The sequence below is a fragment of the Coptis chinensis genome, chromosome 5 (genome assembly GCF_015680905.1).
Source record: "Coptis chinensis isolate HL-2020 chromosome 5, ASM1568090v1, whole genome shotgun sequence".
Taxonomy (NCBI): Eukaryota; Viridiplantae; Streptophyta; class Magnoliopsida; order Ranunculales; family Ranunculaceae; genus Coptis; species Coptis chinensis.
Genome location: NC_141460.1, coordinates 98,613,874 through 98,632,558, shown reverse-complemented (window position 1 = coordinate 98,632,558; position 18,685 = coordinate 98,613,874). Strand labels below are relative to the sequence as shown.

At 36.4% G+C, this 18,685-nt stretch overlaps 3 protein-coding genes and 1 pseudogene across 4 annotated transcripts; 1 reads left to right on the top strand and 3 right to left on the bottom strand.

The window, feature by feature from the left end:
* Window positions 1-250: 250 nt before the first annotated feature.
* On the bottom strand, window positions 251-3,291 carry LOC147500851 (uncharacterized). Its single transcript, XM_086562427.1, has 2 exons — window positions 2,595-3,291; window positions 251-973 (listed from the first exon to the last, which is right to left on the bottom strand). The coding sequence occupies exons 1-2, from the start codon at window positions 2,881-2,883 to the stop codon at window positions 618-620; spliced, it is 645 nt and encodes a 214-aa protein (XP_086418553.1). The 5' UTR covers window positions 2,884-3,291; the 3' UTR covers window positions 251-617.
* A 705-nt stretch (window positions 3,292-3,996) lies between these two features.
* Window positions 3,997-7,084, bottom strand: LOC147500850 (uncharacterized). Its single transcript, XM_086562426.1, has 6 exons — window positions 6,801-7,084; window positions 5,513-5,678; window positions 4,878-4,975; window positions 4,680-4,776; window positions 4,484-4,569; window positions 3,997-4,389 (listed from the first exon to the last, which is right to left on the bottom strand). Exons 1-6 carry the CDS (start codon window positions 7,020-7,022, stop codon window positions 4,336-4,338), a joined length of 723 nt encoding a protein of 240 aa, XP_086418552.1. The 5' UTR covers window positions 7,023-7,084; the 3' UTR covers window positions 3,997-4,335.
* Window positions 7,085-7,213: 129 nt separating this feature from the next.
* Window positions 7,214-9,609, bottom strand: LOC147500849 (alpha-amylase-like; annotated as a pseudogene). The gene is made up of 4 exons (XR_015196534.1): window positions 9,451-9,609; window positions 9,182-9,320; window positions 7,814-8,614; window positions 7,214-7,597 (listed from the first exon to the last, which is right to left on the bottom strand). The product of XR_015196534.1 is annotated as an alpha-amylase-like (transcript).
* Window positions 9,610-10,555: 946 nt separating this feature from the next.
* Window positions 10,556-18,486, top strand: LOC147500848 (S-adenosyl-L-methionine-dependent methyltransferases superfamily protein). Its single transcript, XM_086562422.1, has 16 exons — window positions 10,556-10,967; window positions 11,155-11,256; window positions 11,389-11,455; window positions 11,593-11,774; window positions 11,959-12,219; window positions 12,557-12,640; window positions 13,072-13,119; window positions 13,223-13,287; window positions 13,478-13,526; window positions 14,228-14,507; window positions 14,830-14,951; window positions 15,164-15,244; window positions 15,700-15,774; window positions 16,548-16,756; window positions 16,853-17,003; window positions 18,048-18,486. The coding sequence occupies exons 1-16, from the start codon at window positions 10,611-10,613 to the stop codon at window positions 18,243-18,245; spliced, it is 2,331 nt and encodes a 776-aa protein (XP_086418548.1). The 5' UTR covers window positions 10,556-10,610; the 3' UTR covers window positions 18,246-18,486.
* Window positions 18,487-18,685: the final 199 nt, after the last annotated feature.

Here is an 18,685-nt window from a genome sequence, read left to right as displayed (position 1 = left end):
TTGGACTTGCTCTAACTCAAAAATGAAAAGAGCTGCTCCTTGCTGAGTTGTTGGTTAAATCTCTAGGGCAGGGTACAGTAGAGTGAGTTGTGCCTAGTTACCTTTGCACATTTCTGAGTTCTGACTCTTCAAGTGACACCAAACACCCTTAGTCCCTTAATGCAATCAAGTATTACCCCTACTCATGTAGTTCTACCAAATAATCCCAAGATATTATTCAATCGCTACATCCACATCTGAGAAAGCACACTTTAATAATTCCAGTGTATATGTATTTGGAGGGTGACCAAAAAAATAAGATCTCCTTTCACACCTTCCATTTTACTCTTACGTCAGTTCCGTAGCCAAAACCATACAAGCCAAATATAAAACAAAAACACTACAACACACAAAATGAGAGACGACCGCCTACATTCAACAGAAAATACAAAATTTTGATCAAACCATCAATTGAAATATGCCTTTCCATCACTGATATTTAATCAGAGTACCTCTTTGACATCTGCTGATTCGTGATCAAGTGCTATAAGAAAGGCGATGTTAAGTCAAACTTAAAAAAAAAAAAACCAAAACCACCTGTAATGTGAACAGTTGGTGGAGCTGCATGAAGACCTCTCTCAACCTCTGTAATTAACAGTCTGGCCCTGGAGAGTTTGGTCTAACAGTCGGTCATATTCGAGAAGCAGGTCCTCCGATTGCTTTTGAAGGGCCACAACACGATCTTCAGCAGCAATAACCTGTTTCTCCTTCTCTTGAGATTCCAATTGTAGTTTCTTCAAATTCTCTGTGAGATTGGAGATTTCTTCCTTAAGTGACCTTATCTCCTCTGAACTTTTATCTTTGAACCGAAGGTTCTCTTTCTGAAGCTTTTCAACTTCCTGTTCAGAAGCTCCAACTTTACTCCTCAAACCAATTAGTTTTCGAAGATATTCGTGTAACCGATCAATAACGTATACAAGAAAGAGAATGTAGCCTGCAAGATAAAATTTGGTATTAGAATAGAGATGATTAAACATAAGGATACAGATGATTGTGTACGAAAATTAATTTCTAAGCTTCCTCTTTTAATTCACAATTACCTAATCAAGTTCAACTTTTTAAAATTTCTTTCTGCATAATGATCCTCATTTAGTTCCACATACCGACAATTTCCAATAAGTTCTTGTTATACATGACTTTGATGCATGAATTTTTATATACGGGTTATAAGAAAGAAAAATGGATACTGGTGTGAAAACCACATGCTGGGGAAACAATTTAGTTAATTTGCATGAGATTTCTTTGAAATAACCCATTTTTACTCTATCTAGGGGAACCAATTTAGTTATCCAGTTCCTAACTATATCATGGTTCCAATTCCTCTTGCAGAGCTTCTTCTTACTCCAGCTGAATTACCCAACTCAATAGAGAGAAGTTACATTAGTCTATACAAAATCATCATTCAAGATGAGCCTCCAGATAGATACAGTGTTCTTTATACTGACGGCCTCGGGGAAGTCTTTTGTATCTGAGCACCAATTGTCAAAAACTGCAGCCCTCGCTTGTCGACTTTCACTCTTTTGTCTTCATTAAACAATTTCCCACCTCAACACCTTTCGAAATTCGTTTAACCAGAACAATCTGCTTTCCCTCTTAACAAATATTAGGTTCTTTCATCTCTCTCCTCAAATTCAACAATATAAGTAAAATGCGAGTCATTCCAGTCTTGTTTTCAAACTCTGTCCTCTTCAGACCTATAATCTTCAATTTCAATTACGTCAGTTTGACGCTTAAGACAAAATGCATGTCCATAAAGTGACAAAGTCTAACTATACCACAAATCTATCCTTGCCATAGGGAACTTGGACAGTTGGACCAGATGAGCTCAAAGCAAAAGAGGGACTACTTCTAATGATGTTCTCTCCAGAAAGGTGCATAGGTTTATCGTCAGCAATCCAATACACTAAAGTACCTGGTCAACAACAAGTAACAGTTCAATCTACTCGGAATTGGGAACCATTCATCTAATTTGGAATACTATTATTGTTTTTCGACAGCAAGTAACTCACATCCACTACGTCTCAAGGAGTGATCTAAATTAGAAGGCATCCCTCAAGGAGTGGCTTGGGAACCCAAGTTCCCAACCGAAGACTGACCATAAAAATCATCACGACATACACTTCCACTTACTACATTACTGTTTAATATCGACTTATCCACAATGCACAACATCAACTAGTGTGTTCATGGGAACCATCACAATCTATGAGTTTTCCTTTCCAAATTTATCTTGATATGCCAAATTAAGCAATCCTACATCGTGCTGTCTCATTTACACTCAAAGACAGTATCAACAATCTATCCAATTCATATAGTTAAGCGATAAAAAACTGCATTTCAAAACTATCAAAATTCTAGACTTACCACTTTCCAGGCTTATCAAAATCTATGATAAATCCTTAACAGACAATTTAATCAGCCTTAATTTCATCAAAACAAACTAACAAGTCATATATATAAGCTTTCCAAACTACATTTCTAGCATACACAATACAGAGACACACACACATGATTCAATGTAAATAGAAACAATAAGAAAAATGGCTGGCACATACCCAATAGAGAAGCTTCAAGAAGGTGAGTTCTCCAAAGAACCTGATCCATAGGAGTAAGTGTACCAAGCTTAACCCCTTTATTCTGGATCTTCAGAATACTTGTAACACTTGACAAAAAAATCACAGACATAGTACAAGCAATGGTTTTCACAGTTGCTGGACCTTTACCACTACTCTTCAATTGATCCAACCCTTTCATTACCAACTCTCTCAAAGGTCCAATCTTTAACATTAGAAACAATGCTACTGTTCCTTCTGCAAACAAAACTAAGAACAGGAGCTGAATCATCTTTCTTTACTTGTTTTGTAAGTAAAGTTTGATACTTTAGCTTGTATAAATGAAAGGGGGTTAGTGTTTTATTGTTTTAAAGCCATTAATGGTGATAAGATAGTAGACTTTTCATGTTTCTGGGCATTATTATAGAAGTTGAAAAGGTGGAAAACATGAAATGGGTAAGAAGGGAATGGATCAAAAATATGAAAATGAGATGAAGTTATAAGATGATGGGGGAATGTTTACTCCACTCTTTTTTGCTTTTTGTTCCGTGTCTTTGTGATTAAGCATGATTAGCTTTATACTCTTTTTTGTGTTTAGTCATTTGCAGCAATTATTATGTTGTGTTTTCCGCAGCAAATATTTTCCTTTAGAAATGATTTTTTTTCAATGTTTTGCGGTTTCATATAGTGTGAATTTTTGTGACAACTTTTTCATAAAATAAAATTTCAATGTTTTGCATTGAATTATAATTACTTTGCACGGAGAAGGATATTGTATTTTCATACTGTGGATGAGAATGTGAAGGTACACAAATACGTACTTTCAAATTTCAACAGAAGAATGTGGACATGGGTTATGGATGTAACTCAACTGGCTTGGTGTACTGTGTACATAGTACATACAAGATACAACGCTCAAGTCACAAAATGTCTCAAGTCTCAACCCTCAACCCATTGCAAATTCAGTTCCCACTTCCCATATCCGTACCGCAACGCTACAGAAACCTTAGGTGGTGTGCTACGCTTATAAATGGTACACAGAAGGACTGAGAATTCAGTTTGGTGAAGCCCACAAAGGAAGAGCAGGCTTCACCATGAAGTATATGAAACACAATTGCCCCACAAAACTTTATGCAGTTATATGCCCATGATGATTGATGAAGAACACCAGCCTCTCATACCTGAAGTAACACAAGGCAAATTACAAACCAGACAACCAGTATCAATGGAAAACGGACAAAGGGCATGTAATCACAACCTCTAGTCATTCAAAGGGGCTGCCTGCTTCGAATTCTAATCTACTTTGAAATACATTTATGGGTTAAAAATACAATATCTAGGAGTTCAATGTTACATCCCTTTTTATTTACCTATTCAAAGTTATTATTCAATTTCATGAAGTAAGGAACTGGAAGATGCTTGTTATTGCTATAAGCCATTGACAATGATTTGCTTTCAGTAGAGAGCTAAATGTGATAGAATTTTAGCTTTAGTCGCAATTATCAAGAGCTACCTACCACCAGTGCTAGTAAGTTAGCTTTGCCACATTATACAGTACTCAAAATATACACTCAACATTATAATACATAGCTAAAGCAAAACATTTTGATGGATCTTGTTTATGTGGAGAGAAAAAACTATATGCCAAAAGCATTCATAACTCCAGAACGGCATTAGGAGAATTTGTTACGCTTGCCTTGGTCATTGATCAACCAATAACCATCAGCTCTCTATTTCTGCAGCCTCACTTGTGCAGGATGCTCTTTTTGGACTGCTTTGGTTTCTTACGAGTTTGGTACTGCAAAGAGTCATGGGATCAAAATCATCATAAGCTAAGAAACACAAATGTAACAAAAGATAAAAGACATTCTAGTACAAAATTTAGAATCTACCTTTTGCCTTTCTAAGGCCTCCAAGTCTGTCCTCTCCCTCCAAGTGCTCTTGTTCAGCTTGATTGGACGATTTCCAACAAATTTACCTGCACAGGTTGTTCCAAACATTACAAACATGAAGAAAGCAACTAAATCAAAAAACCCTAAGGTATTAAAGATACTCCAACATGTATGCATGAGTTGAGACTTCACTTACCATTCATTTCTTTCACGGCCGCTGCAAGATCATCTGGTGAGGAAAAACTTACAAATCCATAACCCTTGGTTTTGCCTGTCCTTTTATCTCTAACAACCTGGAAATGCAATTAGCACAATGGTTACTAGATGCTTTGTATGCATTTCTTAAGAACAACTTCCTAACAATCGTAAAATCTAAAGTTCAAGTAAAGCTTACTTTTGCCATGTTGAAGTTTGGAAAACGTGAAAACGCATTTGTTAGGATCTTGTCAGTCGCTTCATTACCAAGATTTCCACAAAATAGTCGATAATCGTCTGCAAAGATTAGAGATTTATCAGAGTTAAAAACCTTGATTGTATATTCATAAGGAAGCATCTTAAAGAACCTTTTAACCAATCTTGTTGTACAATACAATAAAATCTAATCTGACAACAGTTTTGACCTAGAACAAAAGGAAAGACGATGTAAGATGATGATATTACTCACGGCAGAATTGACAACTCCTTTAACTATCATGGGCCAATAAAAGGTCTCTGGTATGAATGTGTAACTTGTAAACACACAATGATAGCATGAGGAGCCTTGTCGTATATCATGGACGGATATGGCGCATGAGCAAAGAACTAGATGTAAGGTCGTAGCCACAGAGAAGCAAATTGTTCAGTGTAGCAGGGTCAGGGGAGATTAGTGTATTTGTAATCTAACTTATATGGCAAATTCGGGGTGCATGGGACTAAATGGCTAAGACTTTATTAGTCTCTTGCTTATGTCTTAAGATTGATGTAACTTTTTGGTCATATCAATAAATTCATGTTTGAATCTACTGAAAAAGAAAATGTTTAGAAACCTACTCTCTGGCCATTCAGCAAGTGTTGAATCCTCCCAAGTCTGCCCTGCTGCTTTACGAGGCACTGCCTTTTTTTTGGTATCTGCCTTGTGCTTTGCAAGTGCAGCTTTAACATTTTTAAGAGCTTCTGGAGTAATTGCCTGTGCATCCCTCTGGAATAATTGGTGTGCCTGTTTCGATTACAAGCAGAGAATTAATACTACCATACAAAAAAAAGCTATTGAGACGCTGCTCCATTTCAGTATACCATAGTAGACAATTAAAGTATATATAATGGAAAAGGTTACGGGTTAAACAAGGGTTAACTGCATCCTGGCCTTCCAGGTGGCCTGGCCACGTTTCATCTGCGAAACCAGACTACAAGCCTTGGTTCTTTGGCCATTCTACCTTAAGTTATAAAATTTTGAGTTTCGTAAAAAAAATCTAGAGCAGGCCTGATCAAAACTTTAGTTTCGGCTTTTCAGCTATAGTCTTGATCAGAATAGGCCGGTCAGTTGGAGGAAAAGTTGTGTCCTGACGAGTTTGGAAATCTATGGTTGCACACAGGTTTGAGATGTGGACTCGAGGTGTGGAATTTTCTCCAATCACATTGTTGGTTTTGTATCGTGCGAATTAAATTGCCATAGGCAAACGACACTTCAAATTTTCCTATATGTTTTCTACAGAGACAGGGAATTACCAAACTACCAGTTGCATCCGTGCTTCAACAGGTAAATCGGGTGTCTCCTACTCTAAAGCACCATGCAATAGAAAGTGTATTGGTCCCGAATTGCTTTCACATACCACACCGTTTTTATCGACCTATTAAACCATGAAATGGCCAATGAGCATTGCACAAACCCATCTTCCCCACGTTGTATAATTAAGGGAGTCAATAAATTGGGTTGAAATAATTAAATTTCTATTAAATTTAAAATTATTTTTATAAATAGTAATATCAATAATATATAACAATGAAATTTCTATCAAAGAAAATAAAAGTACCTAGCTGGAGGGAATTATTTTTCCGAGTAGTGGCCTGAAATTTCATCCTGGGCGATGGGACAAAAGAATGGCTGAAATCGAAAACACAGTAATGTGGTAATTAACTATACAATTCTACTTTCTATAAATTCTAAACGAAAAATAATATAGGAATCTCTTGTAACGAAATTTCGATATTTATTGCTAGTAACAATGACAATAGTAATAACATAACTTATTAACATGCACAAACACAAAATTCCCTAATGCAACAAGATTGGTAACAACTAAAAACAGAAAATAGTACTAGAAAGGTATGAAGATATTACCTGTGGAAGAAACTGCGGTAACGAATACGTCCCTGGTGCAACGGGCACTCTTGCATGTGGTATGTTAGGAGGGAGTTGAACATGATGCATGTAATCATAAGACTCCAGGTATTGTTGAGAAGCCATTGGATTTACTACTGATTGTTGAAGGTGAAAAGGAGTAGGGAAGTAAGGAACGTTGGAATATGTGAATTGAGATGAAGCTGATTCTTCGTTTGACATGGTTTTTATGTTGGAGAAGTTTGAGTTGCTTCGTTTCTTGTTTTGGTTTTATATATGGCGGGTCTGCTGTATATATATAGCCCAACTTGACCAGGACTCCGCATGGGGCATGGACTCGTGAAATCAACACCGACCATGCAGATTTAGCAGCAATCATGAGTCTATTGAGTATAGGACTATTTACCGACCAATTGGCAAATTAGAAAATTTTATTTCTTTGTCTACTGAACAACAGAAGAATCAAGCTAGACATCAGCGTAACAACATGGAGTTGCTATTGATAAATACATTTATTTATTTCATAATGATTATAAAATCGTTTATGGTGTTTTCTCCCACACAGCATAGTCATTTCCAGAGGTTGCTATTCGGAAGTTTGGTGGGATAACGTTTCCAAGTTCAAACCTTGAACCAATCTTGGCAATAATTTTCTCATCGATTGCAGCTACATAAAGATCGGCGTCTGAGATAATAATACGAACAGCGCTATTTGGTTGGATCCCATTCCTAGACCTTATAGCCGTCAATTTACCAATCTCCTCCTTCAATCCCCAATCAAATAAGTGGTCATAGAACTGCACAAGGAAATCAGATATACTTTTTAGTGGGTATAAATTTGCATATATGACAACTGGAATAAGCACTTCCATACCATTATTGTAATAGTGAGTGCTACACATGTAGTGCTGTATGTTTTTCTCTATGAAGTGAAAGAAAATAAAACTTAAATGGAACTATGGAACAAATCAGTTGATCCAAGCATGAGAAAACACAAGAAAAGTTGAACTTACTATAGATGGTATGCCTGGATGAGTGAGTATGTAGACATATCCTTGCATGACTTTTTATCTGGTGGAAATGGCCACTTTTTCTGTGTCGAACCTGTGTCATGGTTGTCGATGAAAGTAACACTATTTTCTGGCGATAATCCTATCATTCCTGGTGCTTTTCCATTTGAATCCTTCAATCTCGATAATTCTCCTATCACTGCTGCTTGGAGGATTCCCTTTGTAGTGAAATCAAAGGCTGTGACCTTACCTCCTGCTGCTTGAACCCATCGCACTAGTTCCTGCCTATGAGCATCTTGGTCATCAAGAGATTTCCATACCTCCATTACAGCAAAATCCGGCTTAGTTTGCTCCATGTAGACCTTTGTGAAATCTGGTGAATATCCGGGGGACATATCGAATCTCCATCCATCAAACCCGATTTCAGTCTTAAGCCAATTCATCCAATCAGCTAGCTCCTTCTGAACCCTTGGATTAATATGATCAATATCTGGAGCACCACAAAAGGGATCTCCAGTATCGGATTCCCAGTACCATCAGAATATTCTGGGTCTTCTTTGCATTTCGTACGATCATCCCTGCAAATCATAGTAGGCCCCCAGTCAAGACGATCATCGGGAGTTCCTCCTTCAAAGATGCAACATACCCCTCTCCCATCTTGCTTATCTGCACTTCTGTGGTTTATAACTATGTCAGCAATGCACTTAATTCCTTTGTCATGGAAAGCTTTTATCAGCTCCTTCAGTTCAGATTGGTTTCCATATTTTGATGCATCAAGATCATACAATCTTCCTGGTATGTACCCTGAGAAACATTGAAAAAATATTATTAATTATAACCAGGGAAGCCAATTACAGTTGAGCAGAACATTATTCTATATCTATATTTCTGTAGAACCTCAAAAGAAATAAGAAGGAAGCAGAACATTTTCTGTATTTTCCATTATCTCAAATAATTATTTTATCCAAAAGAAAGATTCTAACAAGATGGGTGACTCATTCTCAAAAAGGATTTATTGACTTCAGTTACAACGTACTTTCCGAAAACTACACATTAATACAACGTACTATTTTTGTACCGATTGATGCAATATACTAATTGAAATTGGCCAATTGATACAATGAGCATGATTCAAGCCAAATTCGAGTACCAAATTAAACCAAATGCCCTCTGTTTGGCCTTTCTACATGGTACAATTGTGGAAGCATAAAGCACAAATCCTTGGGCCATAATCGTTTTATAGTACAGCTAAACTCCATTTGGACACGATGGTGTCTCCATGTGCATGGATGCGTATGTTGCATGTAAAAATGAAGTACAAGATAAAATCTTAAATGTTCAGTATCATATAGAGTAGAGATTGGGGAGTACCTTGAGGAGCGTCTAATCGTGAGTGTGAAGGTGGAGGGAGCCAAACATGAGTAACTCCAACACTAGCAATATCAGTGATAGAATTTTTTAAAAAATTATACCATCCCCCTTCTTTCTTACTAGACTCCCAGTTAAATCCCTATGATCATCAAACAAATCATTTTCCCATTTAGAATTCATAAAAACAACACGTACAACTCGTTCAATACATACATATTAGAGCATATAATACTAATAAAGGAAAAAGAAAATGACTCTCAAATACTTGCCTGGAATAATAGTTGACAAGTTATGAAGGTTGAGAAGAAGGATATGAAAATGAAGAAGCTGAAAAGTAGTTTAAGAAAAAACATCTCTTCCTCTGTTTATTTGTTCTTCAGTGGGGTTATATTGGTTTCGAGTTTCGTCCTTATATTTATAGGATTGGTATAGCATCTTTTTAAGTCTCTTAGTCTTTCACTTAAGTCTTTAAGTCAAGCAGACTAGTCTCCACTCTCCAGTATACCTGATAAGCTCCACTCAGGAAATTTCCTTCAGCACCAAGGTATTCTAATTTACTTTTAAGATCATTCCCGATGCAAGCCACTCTTTTTCACTATTTTGGTGAAAAGCAAGGTAATATTGCCCAATGCAAAGGTGATTATTATTCTCGGACGTGATGTTTGATTTCGTCTGAATGTAAAAATTGAAAAAACGCTCTGGACATAATGAAACATCCCGTCTGAAGTTAAAAAAAAACTGAAAAAAGTCGAAAAAAACGCGCTGAGAGGAATGATCGGAAAAATCAAAAAAAAAAACCAAAAATTAAACATTTGTCCGAAATTCCCAACTCAACTACTATTGGGCAAATGTTTTTGACCATTTAGAGGTGAATATTGTCACATCCCCTTGATATTCATCTGCATTGGGAATGCTCTAATGTCTTTTTTTCCAAGGACCAAAATATAATTAAAGCAATATATATCGTGTGCTCAAAAGTTGGATATATATTCTTTTGTTAACCGGTCAAAATTTTGTTTTGTATGTCGATATATAGAAAATATAGTTGATTATATTAGAAATATCGTTGATATATTAATAAAAATTGGTCAAAATTGGTATAGTAATAAAAATCATTGATATATTTTGACAATTTAATAAAAATCAGCAAAAAAAAAATATATATATATTGGGTGAAAATATTTCGAATATTCGGCAATAATTTCGGCCTTGTTTTTTTCCAATGAAAGAAACCACTTTGGTTCATTTGGATCCTTCAATTTATTCGTATTGGGCTTCAGTTGACCATACCCCCAAAACTAATGACTTCTGGCCCATTTAGAAAAGTCATAGAAAACATATTCCCAAGAACATTTTTTTTTTTTTTTTTCATAAATAAATTAAATTTCCAGTAAACCCCTCAAAACACCAAAAACCCTCAAAAAAAAAAATGGCGAAGAGAAACGAGGATGAGTTACTTTCAACACTAGGAGATTTCACAAGTAAAGAAAACTGGGACAAGTTTTTCAGTATTAGAGGAAGTGAAGATTCATTTGAATGGTATGCAGAGTGGGACAATCTACAAACACCACTTCTTTCCACACTCTCAACTTTCCAAAATAAACAAATTCAGATACTTTTTCCTGGTTGTGGTAATTCAAAGCTATCGGAAAACTTATACGATGCTGGTTTTTGTAACATTACTAATATTGATTTCTCTAAAGTTGTTATTTCTGATATGTTGCGGAGGAATGTGAGGGAGAGAGCTAGTATGAAGTGGAGAGTTATGGATATGACTTGTATGCAGGTTTGGCTTCATATCCAAGTTTTTTTTTTTTTTTTAAATGTTTAGTCATTTGCATTGCCCCACGCATGTAGTTTATGTGTCAAAACGTTGATAATGCCATTTTAATATGATATTCTTATTGTCTATGATGCCAACTATGTTGTAGTTTTTAATTAGTAGTTGTAATTGACTTATGCCTCGTATCCAGTTCACAGATGATATGTTTGATGCTGTTGTTGATAAAGGGGGACTTGATGCATTGATGGAACCAGAGCTTGGCCCTGAGCTGGGTACTGGATATATATCAGAGGTCAGTTGAATTTGATTCTCAATCATATTTTGTTATTTTTTTTTTTACGTATGTCATGAATGAGTTGAATAAAGAATAAAGCATAGGCATGTCTATCTTGGGTTCATATAGGTTATTTTATGTTTTTCCCAGGTGAAGAGAGTTCTAAAATCAGAGGGAAAGTTTGTTTGTCTGACCCTTGCAGAATCTCATGTTTTAGGTCTGTACTGTCTTATTTTTTTAATGCATATAATGTTATGTCCATCTTACGACGAACATTTTTGTGGAATAAGTGCAGGATGAATTGCTACTTTTCTTGTTCATATGTCTCAGCTTTTAGTATTTTTTTTTTTCCAGGTTTGCTTTTCTCAAAGTTCAGGCTTGGGTGGAAAATGAGTGTTCATGCTATACCTCACACAACATCTAAGAAGCGTAGCTTTTGTACCTTTATGGTGGTGGTTGAGAAAGAGAGATCCACTGTTTTACATCAGATCATGTCCATGTTTGATCATTCTTCCCTTGATTGTGACGTAAATCAGGTAGTGACCTATCCTCCATGCTTTCATCAGTAGTTTCTGATATACTATGTGGCTATCACTTGTAGTATTGAATTGGCTTTGATACTATTCCTTGTGGTTCCACAACAAAATGAATTATCTAAATATACCATCACCAATACTTCTGAAGCAGCATTAGAAACAAAACCAACATATTTTGGTGCAGGGCCGTGGTCTTATTGAAGCTCTTGAAACTGAGAATAAAACACGGGGTGAATGCTCTTCTGGTGCTGATATTTTGTTCTCTCTAGAAGATGTTAAACTCGGAGCTGGAGGTGATCTCAAGGAGCTAATCCCTGGTCGCAGATTCCAATTGACTCTAGGTGAAGATGGGAAATCACGCTTTAGCTACAAAGCTGTACTTTTGGATGCTCAGCAGCACTCTGACGAATTCATCTACCATTGTGGCGTTTTTATTGTTCCCAAGGTCAGTACCTGTCACACTTTATTGCTTCTATCTTTTAAGAATTTGAATTATGTGTACGACTGATGAAAGAAGAAAGTATATCTGTGTCACTTTAGAACTACGTCCAATGATAGAAGTCAAAATAGATATCTTGGTGTCTCTTTGAAACATCACAATCTCTTATTAAAACCATAATAGATTAGACTATGGTTTCTTCTGCTTTCCTGTTAATAGCATAATAGGATTTACACTAGGCTTCTTTCTGCTAATTGCTGTATGTTTATTAGCAAGGACTTGGATTGGGTCCTGGTGTTATGTTTTTCTTCTTGTGACATATAACTCTATTGTTAACTTTCAGATTCGATCTCATGAATGGCTCTTCTCTTCCGAAGAAGGACAATGGATGGTAGTTGAAAGTGCAAAAGCAGCTCGCCTTATCATGGTACCTCTTCTACAACACAACTTTATTTTAGTAATTTTACACAGGTTATGACACACTCACTGGGCGCACATTGTGATGAATCAAGGACATATTTGTGGCCAATATTATCTTGTCGCTAATACATCAACTAACAGAAAATCACTCATTCTGACATTTTTTTGCCTTGTCGAAAGAGGACCACATAAGTGGGAAGTGTGGTACCCTAGTGAGCAAACATAAGCTTGAAAACCCCATATAGGCTTGAACCCCATATAGAATGTGCATGTGCTTAGTGAGAAGTTAGAACTTTTCTTTTTAACTTTTCTCCTGAAAAAATTGTTCTTTGTTTGGGTGTGGTTGGAATGTTTTTATGCTTCATATTAGTGTACCCCTTTAAGAATTTAGACATATTTTTGTAATCTCAATATGTGTTTTACTCTCTTTTTTGCAAGGTTTTGTTAGATTCTAGGCACTCCCTTGCCAATATTGATGATATTCAGGTAACACTCTTCAGGTTGTGTAATCATGAAGTAAATCTTTTGTGTTATTCCATCACGAATGCAGATTATGAGTTTCTGATTTTTGGAACCTTTTTATTTTCAGAAAGATCTTTCTCCGTTGGTTAAAGATTTAGCACCTGGAAAGCATGATGATGGACCCCAAATCCCGTATGTTAATTTTATGTTCTACTCTACAGTAATTTCTGTTCACAGGAGTCATTATTTATGTGTTATGTGGTACATAACTAATTATGCTTTTGAAATTTGTACGTCTATAAGTTACTCATTTCAGTAGAGCTATTGTTACCAAATTTTTTTTACACACTTTTTTAATTTATCTTTCACTTTTTTCTGGCAGTTTCATGATGGCCAATGATGGTATCAAGCAAAGGAACACAGTCCACCAGGTTACATTGTTGACACAAGATAATTTTTTACATTTAACTTTTAAGATGTCGAGACAATGTTGAGGCATGATTTATATTTAGATTGCTATGTATCATGATTGAATGTGTCATAGAAATAGAATAGATGACATCTTTCATCTCTTTGATTGAGTTATTAAACCGTACGACATAGCCTCATCTTGGATTCTTGGTTCATAATCTTGATGGTTGACACATTGCTAATAAATAATTATAAATGATTCGAGCAGCAATGATAATGGTTAATTAATAATTAATTGTAAGTCAATGCGGTTACTTGGTTTCTGAGCTCATTTTCACAATTGAGCATGTATTCTAGATTTGCTGCTGTGATTTAAAGAAATACATTATGATTATTGTTTTGACTAGTGATGGAAAGATCAGCCCTACTTCATTTTTTCCTTTTGAGAAATTTTCTGTTGTCAAGTCCTGTTTCACTAAGAAATGGGTCCTCACAATTTTAGGGCCTACTCTTGTGGGATGTGGAATGGGACTGAATTTGTGTACATACACCTTGTGGACATACAAAGGACATCACAAGCTGATCGGTCCTCCTAGGATACTTATCCATAGCAACTCATTTTTCAAAACCATGTATACTAGGTGGACCAATCAACTTTGTGCCTTGTGTGTCCAATCTCATTTGGAATAGCTGTGGTAACTCAACATTAATGTTTCTCTAGGTCACTTCTGCTACTACTGGAAGTATAATTGTCGAAGATGTGACCTATGAGAATGTTGATGGTTCTCCTAATGGGCATAATCCATCAAAAGACATGACATTTCGTCGCCTCACTTTCCAAAGAAGTCTGGGTTTGGTGCAGTCTGAAGCTATTCTTACTAGAGAAGAATGTTCACAGAAAGATCTAGGTGACGTGGGCAGGAAAAGATCCAATACTGTATCCAAATCGAAAAAAAAAGCAGGTCAGAGAAGAAGTAATTCTTCTGTGCCAGTAGTTGATGGTAAGTTCTTGCTCTCATTTCTCTCACTCTTCATATTTTAGTGAAAAAATACAGTGGTTCAGATGTATACATAAACCCAATACCAATCAGTGATAAAGTTATATGCATAAAACCAATAAGAGGTGATGGAACTTGTACTGTTTTTTAGGCTTTATTTTTCTTTGCAAATATGGAGCTTGCTTTCTTGTACAGTGGAAACATTATTATTATTATTATTATTAAAAACCAAGTCCAAACTTAGGTGGAGTGTGGGACTGTTCTTTCTTTCTTTCTTCCCCCCCTTAATCTGTAGTTATTAATATTTTGAAATGGAATTTTCTAGAATCCAGAAAATTAATGGTGGTCGATCACCAGTATCTGGTCAGTTCTTACCACGCTGGAATAATTTCTGGATTTACATTGGTTTCCTCTCATCTGCAAAATATGGCATCTTCTGGAAGAACGGTAAGAGTTCTAGTGCCTTTTATTGATTTTAGCTTGCAATAATGACATGGAGTAAATCTTCTGAAGGGTCAGTTATGAATTATGGTTTTCCGATTTTCCTACCATTCAATATCCCCTGTTCAATGTAGGGGCCTGATACGAGCTCCAATATTCAGCTACTTAAGTTAATTAAACATCTAGCATATATACTAAGTTTATCCCTTATTCTTCAGGCAAAGACAGTTATAATTGGTCTTGGAGCTGGGTTGCTTCCTATGTTTCTACGTGTATGCATGCCATGTTTGGATATTGAGGTATTCTTCACTGCATTTTTGCGTGGTATAAATTACTTAGGGTACATTTGGGAACCATGAGAATTCCCACCTTCACTATATTTGATGGGAATTCCAATTCTAGTGCATGTTTGGATGCTTATAACTGCCGAGACTCGGAATTCTAGCGAGAAATGAACTCCCATTTTGATAGGAATTTGATTCTCACCTAAAACCCGTGTCAATTGGGAATTCTCATGGTTGTTATGGTGGTTAATAAATAATATAGATAAGCAAAGTGTTGTCACAATGTCACCTATGTCATTTGATGACATGTGTACTCCTTAAATTTAGGAAAGCAAGGATTCTTAGGGGACACCAAACAACCTGTTTCTCACTTCAATCCTTAGCAATTCAATTCTCATAGAATTCTATTTCTCACTAGGATCCCATTTTTTGTTTCCAAACACCCTAAGATTATTTACCAATTTGTATAGGTGGTGGAATTAGATCCTATAGTATTAAGATTGGCGAGGAACTACTTCGGCTTTATTGAGGATAAGCAGATAAAGGTAACTTTTCTACCATTATTTTTTTTATAGTTATTATTGTACTGTTCTAGTTGTAAAGATAATGGTGTGCAGAGATTGCATTGGAAGAGAGTCCTTTCTGTTTTCCTTTTATATATACTTTTTGATAGGTAACTCAGTGCTTCATGTACATAATGAGTGCATCGAAGAGCTAGTATAGATTTCAAATGAGAAATGAAAGAAAAGTAGATGGCTGAACTGAGAAAATGGGGAGTATGATAGAATATGTTACTAAATAAATGTGTTCCTCCAAAAAAGTGTGGGCAACGAAATTTATAAAGGTTGCTCAAGGGCTTGTTACAATTACATATTTTTAAACCTTTATTAATTACATATTGTCATGTCTTGTATATCAAATATGGATTCATTATCTTATATATGTTGGGCTTTCAGGGAGTTAGGGATATTGTGATGCCTTGGTATCAATCTCATTCCAAAGTTGTGGCATGGAGGCCTAATTCCTTCAACATTTTGTAGTGTCTTGGTTGAAATTTGGTTTCATCTTTGATAATAGATCTAATTGTGAGACTCCTAGTAGGACAACCAGATCAATTAAAACACCTCTCTAAATTATGATTTTCCAACTAAACTTTATATTTATAAGAATCACTTGTTCACTTACAAAATTTGGATTACTTGGTTATCATATTGCTCAATTTTTTTTTTCTTGTATTATTATGACCTGTTACAATGTTGCGTATGAATACTATTTGGAACTTTTGGATCAGTAATCGTTCTGCTTCATTTTATTGTAGGTTCATGTTGCTGATGGTATTAAATTTGTACAAGGGTTGGCCAATAGTACGGCATCTTATAGTGGGGCTGTTACCAACCATGAAAGTGAAAATTTGATATCCAACGAAAAATTGCCTTCTTCAAATGGAAACAGTACTTCCCTTTTAGAAGGCAAGGAAAGCACTAAAATTGACATTTTAATTATTGACGTCGACTCTTCTGATGCAAGGTGACCACAGTTTTTATATCTGTGATGTAAACTTTAGTATCTGATTATCAAGAAATAGGAAGCTATAATGGTACTGGTGTGTTCCTTCCTTTGCAGCTCGGGATTGTCATGTCCCCATCCAGACTTTGTGGAAGAGTCTTTTCTGATGTCTGTGAAGAAATCTCTTTCTGAAGGAGGTCTCTTTGTCATTAACTTGGTCTCGAGGTCCGCAGCTATAAGGGAGACGGTTGTTTCAAGAATTAAAACAGTAAGAACAGATTTTGTTTAGCATCAATACACCCAGAGTAAATAGTAGGCATGTTTTGTAAAAATTCTTGGGTGCTATAACAACAGCTTGGCTACACATATCATTTGCAAAGGTTGGGAACACTTCTATAAGTAGTCCCACCTAGCTCTTCTCCCATGCCAGTTGTATTAAATTGTCTGTTATCAGTCTCTAGTCAACATATTTCATTTGCATGTGATAGAGTTGGTGGTTGTTATTTGGATCTTTCTGATGGTGCCAATCTCTCTCTGACCCGACTGTGCACCATAAGTATGATCGAATCCCCGGGATGATTCCTAGTTCATGCAAAGCAAAAGACCTACTAGGGACACCTTTGTGACATGAAGTTCATCCTAGAGCATCTTTTTGAGCATTCATCCTTGGTTGTTTAATGATATAAGGGCGTCAGTTTGTGTCTTCATGATTACAGATGCTTTGCCTGCAGATCTGCCAACACAATTGTGATCTGGTACCTGTCAGAAGTACTGGCTGTAGTGACCTAGACTCAATTTGTTGGTTCCACCCTGAGATTCGGCCTTTAGTTTAGTATCCATGCAGCTTCCCTTGGGAATCACATGGGTTAAATGCCCTTTCCTCTCTCTGCCTCTAGCTTCCCTTGGGAATCACATGGGTTAAATGCCCTTTCCTCTCTCTGCCTCTAGCTTCCCTTGGGAATCACATGGGTTAAATGCCCCCCCCACCAGATGAGCCAATTAGGATTTCCCCCTCACTAGATGGGGAAATTAGGGTCTCCCCCCTAAGTACACAAACAAAAAATCAATTTGGGTTGACCGTGTTTTTTTTGTGTGTATTTTGGGGAGACCCTAATTTCCCATCTAGTGGGGTGGGGTGGGGGGGAATCCTAATTGGCTCATCTAGTAGGGGGGTAATACTTGTTAACCCATTTTTCTTTCGTACTCGAGCAGTAGAACATATATTACTTGGTCAAGGCAGAAGCTGGAGCAGCTCTACTTTTATATTTCTTAAAAGTGGTAGATATTTACTTGGTGCATAACTTATTTTCAGGTCTTCAACGACTTATATTGCCTTCAGCTTGAGGAAGATGTGAATGAGGTTCTTTTTGCCCTTCCCATGGACCTCTCTGTCAATGAGGCTAGCTCACCCGATGCTACTCTTCAACTTCAGAAGCTGTTAAAGTTAACTCACGCCGAGAGAGGGCAAACTATTCTTGATTCCATAAAGAAGATTGAGTGTTTGAAGTAGGACGTTGATGAGGCTAAACTCACCTGATGCTACTCCTTGACTTCAAAAGCTGTTAAAGTTAACACTCCCAGAAGGGCCAAATTGTTGTAGATGCCTCAAAGAAGATTAAATGTTCAAAGTAGGACGTCTTATGTCTAAGTTACTGTAACTTGATTTTTGATAGTGCTGGGCTACTGGAAAAAGAAGAATTCAAGAATGCTGTTGTAAAATCTGTTTAATTTAAGGTCATATTTTTTGTATAGTTATCGGCCTCCATATTTCTGCGTATCAGAGTCTCACCCAAAAGTTCTTTGCACGGTTTGTTATGTTGGTCATTTTGTCATACTATGGAAATTATATTTCAAACCTTTCTGTAGTTCTTTCCACATCTTGTTTCTACTCTTGGAGAAACCATTCTCAGAGGTTGGATTGGTTCAATGAATTGGTAACTTGATTGTTTT

What these genes read in the sequence shown, in the direction of transcription:
- LOC147500848 (XM_086562422.1), top strand. Translation starts at nt 10,611, where the DNA reads ATGGCGAAGAGAAACGAGGATGAGTTACTTTCAACACTAGGAGATTTC. An exon ending in TGCAGAATCTCATGTTTTAG is followed by an intron (nt 11,456 to 11,592) that starts GTCTGTACTGTC and finishes TTTTTTTTCCAG; the next exon opens with GTTTGCTTTTCTCAAAGTTC. An exon ending in TTGTTTCAAGAATTAAAACA is followed by an intron (nt 17,004 to 18,047) that starts GTAAGAACAGAT and finishes ACTTATTTTCAG; the next exon opens with GTCTTCAACGACTTATATTG.
- LOC147500850 (XM_086562426.1), bottom strand. Translation starts at nt 7,022, where the DNA reads ATGTCAAACGAAGAATCAGCTTCATCTCAATTCACATATTCCAACGTT. An exon ending in CAAACTTCAACATGGCAAAA is followed by an intron (nt 4,777 to 4,877) that starts GTAAGCTTTACT and finishes TTGCATTTCCAG; the next exon opens with GTTGTTAGAGATAAAAGGAC. An exon ending in GGCCGTGAAAGAAATGAATG is followed by an intron (nt 4,570 to 4,679) that starts GTAAGTGAAGTC and finishes CAACCTGTGCAG; the next exon opens with GTAAATTTGTTGGAAATCGT.
- LOC147500851 (XM_086562427.1), bottom strand. Translation starts at nt 2,883, where the DNA reads ATGATTCAGCTCCTGTTCTTAGTTTTGTTTGCAGAAGGAACAGTAGCA. An exon ending in TCTTGAAGCTTCTCTATTGG is followed by an intron (nt 974 to 2,594) that starts GTATGTGCCAGC and finishes TTTATCTTGCAG; the next exon opens with GCTACATTCTCTTTCTTGTA.